Raw genomic sequence first — 12,185 nt, 5'->3', positions numbered from 1 at the left:
TCATCTTATTCTAGATTATATACAGAATATACAGTTTGAATAGTTCAAGAAATATATCTTTTCTTACTTTTTAATTATTGGCAGTCTGAAGTTCATTAATGTGTAATAATTGTTTAACAGATTAAAGAAATTTTATGATCTCTCTGTCAGGGATGCAGAATACGTCCAATCGCACAAACATGGTTCAGAGGAAATCAAAGCAGTCCCAGGAAAATTTGTGGTAGAAAAAAATATATATAATTGTGGCAATTGCTGAAAAAACGCTAACATAAAATAGAGTAGTGTCTCAGTTAAGCCTGCAGACATTAATTCACTCAAATATAAATTTTGTATTTTAAATGCAAAAATTGGAATGTTGTTTACTTTTTCTGAACAGTTTAGACACTTGTTAATTGTTGCCTACTTACAGGGTTATGTACTTGCAGTAAGGATGAGTCGGTCTTGCTTAATAAACTGTGGTTTTTACGAAAAACCAAAACATGGCTTTAAAAAGAACAGAAAGAAATTTCATTTTAATTTCAAAACTTTCTATTTGATTCTATTTAATAGGTAAAATTTTGTGATGGCTCAAAATGAAAATATTCACTCATTTCCTGCTTGGAAAATTTACAAATTAATGAACTGCATTTAAAAACTTTTCTGAATTGTCTTGATTAAATACCTAAATAGAAATTTTATCATTATTTTATAAACAGTATTTTCCTTTTTTTTCCAGATATATTTTGACACTAATATTTTGTATTTTATAATAAATTTAAAACAACATTAAAATATGGTGGTGTATATTTTTGAAAAAAAAATTTTTAAGTGGTATAAGACCACTTTTGGAAAAAATGAGTTAATGATAATTTTAATGAGACATAGATGTCCTTTTTTTTATATTTATAACAACAAAGTCAATGGTGTACAATATACTCATAAATTAATCAAAAAAACATAATCAAAAGAAGATTAACTGCAAAATGTTATCACAAGAATGTTTTTTTTGTTTTGTGTTTTTTGAAAGTGGATTAAATCTATTTGTAATAATCAATAATTGAAAAAGTTTTTGGTGACGTCTTTATAATGGATAATAGCTAATGCTAAGTGTAAAAGAGAAATAAGATTAAAATATTAATACATTTGTTCTTGTTAAAAGGTTTTCCCAAATGAAAAGTGGACACACATCAGAACTTGCAAATATTTATTGTAAACCCAAAAGAAATATCCATGTTTGTTTAGGCAAATATCTCAGTATCTCACAAGTAGACCAATGCTCCTCATATAGAATTTTTGTAGCTGCTGGTAAAAAATTTTTTTGCCCTATCCTTCTCCTCATTCTACACCATGAAACTTTTTCCTTGCAAAGCTTTCTTGAGAGGTCCAAAAAATGTAAAAGTCGCATGGCGACAGGTCAGGACTATATGATGAATGTTCTGGTGTCTCCCAGCATTAATTTCTCTAATGTGGAATTGGTTGCACTTGCCATATGGGGATGGGCGTTGTCATGAAGCAGGATGACTTTTTGTGAGAGAAGTTCTGGGTAATATGACTTTATTGCTTTGTGCAGCCATAAATGAGTTTCACAACAGCATTCTGACTTTATCTGTGTAAAGTCACCAATAGCAATTGATGCAGGGAGATTACAGTGTGTGCCTGACCCAATTTCAGTTTATCCTGAATTGACTTGCAGTCTTCCCTTTGCAATTGTTTACTGCTGTTTGTCCTAAACAATGTTCACCATAATCATGTTTCATTCATCTATAGATGTCAGCATTCCTATTCTCTTTAGCCCCATAAACCAAACTACTGCCTGTTGTTTGATTCTGGATGTTTCCATCATAAGTAACTTAACATTAATCTGCCAATTACTGGAGATAAAATCTATTCCCACCAATACTTAATGCACCTTATGCTTCACCTATGTTGAGCTTACCTCTTGTAAGGTGGCCCATCAATGGTTACTTTGCACAATGAAATATGACAAAAGTCCACTTTTCATTTGGGCAACCCTTAGTTATCTTAACAAAGTAATTTACTTTTCATAGTTGTTTATTTATAAATTTTGGTTTAATTTGTACTAGGTAGTCCAAGATGGACGCACTTCTGGTTAAGACTACTAACGTTCCCAACAATGACTGTTGGAAGTGAAACGCAATCACATGACAATCTAAGAAAACGCCAACACCTAACTAAAATTTTTTAGATTAGACACTGTATAATTCTACATTACAGAGTGCTTAAAATCTAAATTAAGTATTAAAAATACACAGTACACACCATGTTTACAAAAATAAAACTTTTTTACTTGTTTTCAAAAGTTCATTGTCTTTTCATTCTTTTAACAGCAACACAACTGGCATTTGTTTCGGGTTGGGATGTTTCTTTTCTTAGCTTACTCGTTGATTTTACATTCCTGACTGTTCTGAGCTTTGTTAATTTTTTCTTTACTTTCATTTCTTAACATGTTTATGTGATTATAACCCCTCCACTCATCAGTCAAAACTGTACTTCCGGAATTTAACAAATTTTGAAATTATCCAATTCAATGTCTCTTCACTCCTTGTTATGTTAACCTTACAAACAAAGCATGTGTTTTGTTTGTAAGGTTAACGACTACCCGCCAACTACCCATGACACCACTCCGCCATCGTTGTGCTCTTTTAATTTGCGACCCTTATTATATTTTTGTCCGCTGGATATTACAGGTTTCATCGATTTCCACAGTTTTGTTGGGACCTCCTATTTTAAATGATGAAACATTATTCACAGCTGTCATCATAACTAAATGTATATAGTTTGCCCAATCAATAGATGTATTGATTACTAATACTAAACGCCAAGGCCTGCAATCTGTTAGCATGCATTCTATGCACAGCAAGTACCATATGAACGGAAAATATTGTTGCCCCAAGAAATATGCCCACACTTGCTTTTAAAAGTACCATCAAAAAGCAGAACCATTTTTTTTACAATAGGTGCATCTCGTTGCTACGAATTTCCTGTCTGCACAGAACACTAATTTACACAGACTGGAACAGTAATGTTCAAAATAACACCCAGTCGGTTTAACAAAACACAACGTTTATATTTACAAGACAAACATACAAAATAAATACAAAATAATGTTACAACTAATTATGCACAAAACACTAATCCAAGTGACAACCATAATATTCCGTACAAGTTCGTCGGAAAAACACCTTACGACCTCTGCTAACAGACTTAGTATTAGCAACACCTCTGAGTCAGGAAAAGTTTGTAATAGACCAACTGGAGTTCACTTTCACCAGATTTCCGTAACGTCCAAAGAGAGAGAGAGAGATAGAACTTCGATGGAACCGATCCCCCGTTTCCGCCGAAATTACTGCGTATATAGTGGCCGGCGTTCGAATCCTACGCCAATCAACTTCGATGTTCCTGTAACATCTGGCCAACGGCTATTCTCTGACAGCGAATCTCTGTCGATCGTCGATTTAAAACCACAACGGTTTTGCCAACGGATTTTTCTAACGGTTCTTCCGTCACGAAAGTTTGTTATCTTACAAACAGGGCGGGAATCGCTCGCCTGGGCTTTCCATACCCTACACCTCTGCGGCCAAGGATCAAACTGAGCTTAGCTCAAGCCTGTTTGATCCATTAACAACACACAGCAATTTCACAAATGTCCGTTAGTGTGGACTGACTCTTACGTCCAGTACAACCGGGAAAACTCGCTATAACCCGCGCACAGAGATGCATTATCTGACCGATGCCTGACGGCCTACTTCGTCCTCTGTCTCCAACCAGGATAGAGCGTCTGCATTTCCGTGCAGCTTTCCCTTACGATATTCTATCTGAATGTCATAACCTTGTAGGGCCAGAGCCCAACGTGTGAGTTTAGCGCTTTGGGGTGTTGATAGGGTTAAATATTTTAAGGGGTTGTGGTCCGTAACTATTCTAAGTTGTTCCTTAGTCTTGGGTAGCGCTAGCATGGCTATCGCCTTTACTCTTTCCGGATCCGGTGCATGCTGCCCCGAGCCCACGACATGTTCGAGGTATAGTATGTGCAGTTTAGCGAACTGACATTTGTCGACATTTACCGTCAGTCCGGCACCCTTTAATGCTCTAAGACCGCCCGAAGGTGGGACAAGTGTTCTTCCCACCCCCGAGAGTAGATCGCGACGTCATCGATGTATGCGACTGCAAAATCCCTGAGTGGGGCCAGCACTGTATCCATTAGCCGCTGGAAGGTTGCCGCAGCATTTCTCAAGCCGAAGGGCATGACCTCCCATTTGAATTGGCTGCGGTGAGTGACGAACGTGGTGAGGCGCCTACTCTTCTCCTCTAACAGCACTTGCCAATAACCCTTGCAAAGATCTAACGAGGTAATGTATCTGGCCTCGGCCAATTGATATATTAACTCCGCTGAGGGTACCATCGGGTAACGATCAGGTATCGTGGCAGCATTTAAGTGGTGATAGTCGATGCACAGCTGCATTCCGCCCCCCCCTTTTTGGCCACGCACACTATAGGATGTGCACATTCCGACATGCTGGGTCGTATCAGCCCTGCATCTAGCAGTTCGTCTATGGTCTCGTCGACCTTGTTCCGGAGTGCTAATGGGATGCGATATGGAGCAAACCTCTTCGGGACCCATCCCTCCGTGACTGTTATTGTGTGGCTCAAGACATCTGTCATTCCCGGTTTCTTCCCGAAGACCAAACTATACTCCCTTAGTAATTCTTGTAGTTTGGCCCGTGCCGGTACCGGGAGATGCTGGGAAATCTCCTCGATTTTGCCCGTCCCGTAGCCCGCGGTCGTGTGGTTAACGCGTCGGCAGCGTTTCCACTAATTCCCCCAAAACTAGCATCAGAATCGAAACACCACTCCGACGGCGGCGCGAACGAGCTTATGATATTTTCGGAGACAGCCCACGTGGACCCATTTCGTTCTCCCGTCCTCTAGTCTAACTCGGTAACTTCCCGCTCACTCTCCTTTCTCCACCACAGCCGGACCCTCCCACCGGTCATCGGACTTGTTATCTGGGTACACCTTCCTGACGAGTACTGTGTCCCCAATGTCAAACTCTTTGGGGGGTGCCTGCAAATTGTAGTGCGCCGCGTATTGCTTATGTTTCGCCGCCATGTGTTTGGACGCTATCTTGTTAACCGTGTTGATTTGTTCGACTAACATTTGCAGATATTCCGCGGCTTTGTTGTTTAAGCTGTCGGGCAGGGTTACCGATCCCGTCCATAATTTCTTTAAGATGGCCAGCGGCCCTACCGGGGCTCTTCCATACAGTAATTCAAAGGGAGACATGTCGGCCATCTTGTGTGGAACTTCTCTATACGCCCATAGCAGAAAGGGAACGACCTTATCCCACTTTCTCCCGTTCTCCGCTATGGCGTGACTCAACATGTTTTTAAATGTTTGGTTCCACCTTTCTACACTCCTGTTGCTCTGAGGGTATTCTGGAGTTGAAAATCTGATTCGCACTCGTAACATCTGGGCCATTTCTCGAGTCAGCCCTGCAGTGAAGTTGGTCCCTTGATCGCAACAGATCAATTCGGGAAAACCCGTTCGAGTAAATATTTATAACAGTGCCGTACAGGGTAGCCATCGCTGACAGCGATCTTAAGCATTCTATCTCGACCCATCGGGTACATAAATCGATCAAACACAGAGCGTATCGATGGCCGCTAGATGACGGGGGAGTCGATTGGTCCAATCATGTTTATGTTCACTACCTGAAATGGGATAGAGGGGCACGATCGAGGACCCGAGCTGGCGCTCTTACTTGGCACCTATGACACGCCTGGCAGTACTTCTGGATGTCGGTCGCCATTCCCAGCCAATAGAAAGCTTTGCGAATCTGACCCGCCATCTTTCAGCTGCCGAAATGTTCCCCCCACGGAGTTTCGTGCACTAGGGCTAATACTTCGGCCCTCCGTTCTCGCGGAAGTATTACCTGCTTGATGGGTTTGCCAAACCAATTATCCTGGTGGTATAATTTCCCGTCCTCTATGACTAGCTCATCCTTCTGGTGTCTAGCGGCCTCCCATAATCGGGAGAGCGACTTGTCTCGGACTTGCGTGTCCCGTAACTCTGTTTCTCTTTCCTGCTCGTTCCTACCACCGCTGTCTATTGCTCCCGGGTGGGCATCTGGTTCCTCCTCCCGGAGGGTTTCGCTCGTATCCACCCTTAGGTTTCTCACACGTCTTTCCCTCTCTCCCTTGGGGCTCCCCTTTCGGTCTACTAGTGTGTGGTAGTCCTCCTCCGATAGCAGGCATCTGAGGACTGGTGTAGCTCGTCTGTCACGGCACACGTCACCAGTTCCATCCCCCGTGGTCCTTTGAGGTCTTCCTCCCACAACCCAAGCGGTACCATAGCTAAGACTGCTTCAATCCGGTGACCGAAGGCTCCAACTAACTGGATTTTTCCCTTCGTTTCTATCATCGCCGCTGGTACTCTTGACTCCCTTATGACTGAAATCTCGGTCATAGCCGATAGGCAACTTCCGCCGCAAGCCAACTTAACTCTATGTAGTGAACCGTCGACCTCCGGTTGGTCGTAGGTTGTCACTCTTGCTACTAAGCGATCGTTCGGTCAGGGCGTCTCATTCGTAACCGCAAACCTCGCCCGTTTCGGCTCGCCGGACGTCTTCCATTTGGGGCAGTCTCTCCTCCAGTGCCCCGTTTTACCGCAAGCGTAACAGCTAGTCCTCGCGGGCTGCTCAGGTGCGCTCCGTGTCACGGGCTTCGGTTTCCTCTGCTGGTCCCGCTGTCATCCAGTTTTCCCGCCTACCGTTAGTTCACCACCCGTCGCTTCTGAAAATTTCTCTATGTACTTAGCTAAATTCGCTGGTTTGCTCCACCCGTTTCCTTCTTGTAGTATGACGTATTTCCTCGCCTCGTGTGGCAATAGCGTCTTTAGGTGGTCTGCCACCGTCAATTCTACAAGATCCTCTACCATCTGCACCTCCCTGCTGTCTACGTAGTAACCATATAGGTCTTTCAGGCGTGACGCAAACTGTGGCCACATTTCTTCTGGAAAGCGCGCCGCCCGTCTAAACCCCTTTAAGTATTCGGTGGGGGAGAGCCTTAACTCCTCGAGGATGAACTCCTTCAGGGACGGGTAGTGTTTCACTTTCTCCGCTGATAATCTAGTCAGCGTTGCCCTACATTTCTCCGACAGCACCCCCAGTACTATCTGCCCTTGCAGTTCTGTCAGAACCTCGTAAGTCTCCAAGATTACCTCTACCATGCAGAACCATGAAGGTACAGCCTCTTCTTCTTCCGGCATTTTCGGTAGGGCCCCCTTACCCTGCGAGCATAGTTGTTGAAACTTGCTTTGCCGGGACCGTCCTCACTATTCCGGGACCCTTGTAATAACCTATCCCGTTCTAACTGTATTTCTACCCTTCTCGCCTTGACTCGATTTCCGCTCTTCTCGTCGCTTCTGTCTTTGCTTTGCTCGCCGCCTCGATTTTCACAAGCTCGAGCTGTATCTTAAGTACTTCGAGGTCGTCTCCCGACCCGCTTGTCTTACGCGATGTCCCCGGCTCGTCATCCTCCCAATCCCTAGCCTCTAGCTGCCGCGATTTCGTGCGTCTAGGCATCTCTGTGTGCTAGCGAGAAACAAATAATTTACCTGGGTCTAATTGCGGGTGATGCTCTGTACGTACGTCTGCTTCTCTGTCATAGCTCAGTTCTTCCAATCCTTTGGAGTGTAATCCAGGATAAATTGACATAATCCAAAGTATCCTGTCAAGTCTGCGCCAGTAATGTTCAAAATAACACCCAGTCGGTTTAACAAAACACAACATTTATATTTACAAGACAAACATACAAAATAAATACAAAATAACGTTACAACTAATTATGCACAAAACACTAATCCAAGTGACAACCGACTATATTCCGTACAAGTTCATCGGAAAAACACCTTACGACCTCTGCTAACAGACTTAGTATTAGCAACACCTCTGAGTCAGGAAAAGTTTGTAATAGACCAACTGGAGTTCACTTTCACCAGGTTTCCGTAACGTCCAAAGAGAGAGATAGTTAGAACTTCGATGGAACCGATTCCCTGTTCCCGCCGAAATTACTGCTTATATAGTGGCCGGCGTTCGAATCCTACGCCAATCAACTTCGATGTTCCCATAACATCTGGCCAACGGCTATTCTCCAACAGCCAATCGTCTGTCGATCGTCGATTTAAAACCACAACGGTTTTGCCAACGGATTTTTCTAACGGTTCTTCCATCACGAAAGTTTGTTATCTTACAAACAGGGCGGGAATCGCTCGCCTGGGCGATTTCATACCCTACAGGAACAATTAGTACAAACATCTTCCATATGCTGTAAACCAAGTTTTACAGCTAATTTCACATCCGACGAAATTCTCTTATCAATCCCTAAATTATGATATTCATTTTCAGGTAACACGAAGAACATTCATAAATTACACTTACTCCAAAATTCTTCAGAAAAAATATTTTCAGACATCATTATTTCTTAGATTTGAAAAATAATTCAATAAAGAAGCAAATAATTAATTCTAAAAATAAATAAAAAAAAAAGGAGAGTGAATATTTGAAATGTTCTATTAAAATTCTAAAGGCGCAAACATCTAGTAAAACGACAGCAAGACAAATTAAAAATGTACACATCTCTACCTTCACAAACAGTAATGATGTATTAATTGATTTGCATATAAAAAAACTGGATTGTGAAAAACACCCTCTATAGTTATCATCCTAACAATTTCCGGAGGTATCTTGGACTATCTAGGTACACATTAACCTAAATTCTTATATACCGTATTTTACGGACTATAAGACGCACTTTTTTCTTTGAAAAATTGCCTTCAAAATTCAGGTGCGTCTTATAGTCTGTAGCATCTTATAGTTTGTAAAATACGGTAATAAAACTGAAAATATTTCTTAATAAAATCAATTATTCATTTACTTACATATTCTGATTTTAATTATTTTTTTCATTAAAAAAATACATTCCAGAAAAGCCAACTTCGATTAAAATATAAATTAAAAATTGATATTGTTAATGTTTTTCATAATTTGCTATTATTGAAAGTGGTGCAAGGCCATTTGTAGCTAAAAAATTATTTATTTTCTTTAACGAGTTTATAGTTTTAAAAATATTACCCAAATTTATTAATGTTTTCCAACATTTTTTTATTAATTCAAATGCAAACCCTTAAATATTTCAATGTATGAATAAAAGGACTTGTACTACTTTCAAAAAGAATGGCTCATATATTATAACATATAAATATGAAAGTACAGTAGAGCGTCGAAAAGTGGAACCAATTGGGGACTGGGGTCCTTCCAGTTAATGATTTGTTCCAGTTTCCAACTTTGTACGAAAAAATACATTAACCTGTCCGATGTTCAAATTTTTCTCCATTGCGTATCGCTTCCTGTTGAATTTTTCTCCGTTGTGTGTCACTTCGTGTTGAATTTTCATCGATTTTAAGCCTAACGAAAATTTTTATAATAATCGAGGCTATCGTATCGTTAAAAATTATTTTTGCATTTTGTACAAACAAAATAAATATATTAAAGAATATAAAAAACATGAAAATTATACTTTAGAAGTAAATTTAGTATCAAAAACATTCGATTCAGCACGACACAGTCCGACTGAAAATCGTTCCACTTTCCGGCCATTCCACTTACCGACGTTCCACTTATCGACGCTCTACTGTATACAAAATAAGATGTTAATAAATATATATTTTAAACAGATTATTGGTTAGGTTTTGCATGACTTATTGTTTGGTTAAATTTAGAATATTCATGTACAGTACAAGCATAAAATTGCTTTTTCCAAAACTGGCAACACACAGGAAAACTGGCAATTCAAAAGACCATAGACTTTATTGAAACAGAAAATGCATTTCGGGTGTCATATCTTTCTTTAGTTACAAATTCAACACGAAGTGACATGCAACGGAGAAAATTTTCAACATCGGACACGTTAATATATTTTTTGTACATAATCGGTTATCCGAACAACCCCAGTCCTCAATTGATTTGGATAAACGACTCTCTACTGTATTTCATGCAGGCAGTCAGAGTTGAGTCTGTTTATAGCATTTCACACACAATCAATAAATATCATACCTTTAGTGTCAAATGCAAATGTTCCATCTCAAAGCTTTTTCCGTGGGTAGAAGGTAACAACATTGCATGTGCTGCTGTCTCTAATTTTTTGGCACTTCAGTTTATATATACAGGGTGTATCAGTATGGTGGTTACAAACTTTCAGTAGAGATAGAGTACATCTAGATGATGGGAGATCATATAGCAATGCATGGTCGGAAATGCTTTCCTGGCATGGTAGTGACAATACGAAACACAAGAAAGGAAGAACATGAACAGGGTGAGAAAACATGTTTATTATTCTTAGTACAGCAAAAATCAAAGAAGGTGTTCAAAATTACAACCCCACACTGTAATGCAGGCCTCACATCTCTGGCGCATTGAAGATCTAACATTGCCGAAAATACCAGGCATGTCCCGGACATCCCCAGCAGCTGCCACAATGCACGCAACAAGTTCCTCAGTACTGTTAATGGGAGTTTCGTACACCAGTGCCTTGACGTATCACATACACCAGCCAAAGATGTCCTGGAATTTTAATGTACTAAGAATAATAAAACATGTTTCCTCACCCTGTTCATGTCCTTCCTTTCTTGTGTTTTGTATCGTCACTACCGCACCAGGAAAGTGTTTCCAATTGTGCATTGCTATGTGATTTCCCATCGTTTATGTGTACTCTATCTCTCTTGAAAGTTTGTAACTGCTGTACTAATACACTCTGTGGAATAGATATAGATAAAATAATAATATATTGCCTTTATAGGCATTTTTATGCATAAAATACAGCTAAAGGTAAAACAGGTTTTGTTTTGGGAGTCAGGAATGGACCATTTCATATTGTTTCTTACGGGAAAATTTGTTTTGGTTTTACAACAAATCTGTTTTCAAACAACTTTTAGGAAGGAATTAAATTCAAAGCTCTAGGTTTGACTGTAAATCAGTTTTTATTTCTGACAATATAATAAATTTAAAAGTACTGAGAATAAAGTGAAAATTATAGTTTTATAAAAAAAAATTGCATCACTGGTGTGCCCCCACAGAGCCACCACCAACCACTATAAATGATAGAAATGCTAAAGGTTTTAAGTGATTGTATGGTTTCCAACTTCAATTTTCTCTCTTAATTTTTAGTAGTGCACTTTACTGCTTGTCACATGTCAGTCATTGGGGATGTATCATATTTTTACCAAGTTTGATCAAAATTGGTGATTCCAACTTTATGCCATCCCTTCATAAGTGTTCAAATAGTTTTCATTTTACATAATATTTTTTCCGTTTTTTTCAAAACTTTTACAGTATTGCTTAGTATCTCACATTGTGCTTTTACACAATGCTCTGCTACTGCTGAATTTTTATAATTATTTGATTGTCCATAGATGCTCCACTACTCTAGTTTTCAACAATCTCTTTGTTTCACCTATATAAAAACTTAGTGGTGTACAGTTACATTCTAGTTTATATATTATATTATCATTTAATAATATATTGTTTCCAATAGCAATATTTTTGTTTTTATTAAATATTTTATTTATTGCATTATTTAATATTATTTATAATAATATATTGAGTGAGTGGTTCAGAATTATCTTGAGTTTTTATTCGAAAATTGCTATATATTTGTAAAGAGAACTGACAAGGGGTATGACATCCAAAATGCATTTTCTGTTTCATTGAAATATATGGTCTTTTGAATTGCTGAAGAGTACTTAACTGTGTGATAAGTTTTAGAAAAAACAATTTTAGGGCAATTAGTTGTAGTTTTCTTGCATGTATGGTAACCCCCATATTCCTTAGGGGTATTATAATGATCTCCATGTGATCCATTATAATGATCTCCATGTGGTTGACAGTGCTTCGTGGTCTTTGTTATTAATGCAATCTCCTTTTAATGTTGCCTTAAATATTTTTAGCATCTCCAATATTCTTAATTCACATTCTTCAAAGATCTGCCATATTAATCTTGCTTCATTGAAATTAGCTGTTTGCTTTGTGATTCATCTCCATTCCAGCTATGTCAATTAGTGGTGGAAAAAATTACTCAACTATGTCATTGTAATGAAATTTTACAAGTTTTGGAAGTCAAAAAAATCCATTAATT

The 12,185-nt window shown here is 39.3% G+C and overlaps 1 protein-coding gene across 2 annotated transcripts in view; it reads left to right on the top strand.

The window, feature by feature from the left end:
• Positions 1 to 12,185, top strand: part of LOC136976768 (choline/ethanolaminephosphotransferase 1-like) — a 62,589-nt gene that overhangs the window by 38,787 nt on the left and 11,617 nt on the right. Inside the window, exon 9 of one of the 2 annotated variants that reach the window (XM_067272133.1) lies at positions 121 to 347. The exons of the other annotated variant lie outside the window; for it this stretch is intronic. Within the exon in view, the coding sequence (XP_067128234.1) occupies positions 121 to 256 (136 nt within the window). The 3' untranslated portion in view covers positions 257 to 347. Of the gene's footprint in view, positions 1 to 120; positions 348 to 12,185 lie in introns of those variants that run through there. 2 annotated transcript variants of the gene reach the window in all.

The sequence above is a fragment of the Centruroides vittatus genome, unplaced genomic scaffold (assembly GCF_030686945.1).
Source record: "Centruroides vittatus isolate TY-2023 unplaced genomic scaffold, ASM3068694v2 contig_424, whole genome shotgun sequence".
NCBI classification, from domain to species: domain Eukaryota; kingdom Metazoa; phylum Arthropoda; class Arachnida; order Scorpiones; family Buthidae; genus Centruroides; species Centruroides vittatus.
Note: the sequence above shows the minus strand (reverse complement) of the source record. Positions and strands in the feature narration are given on the sequence as shown.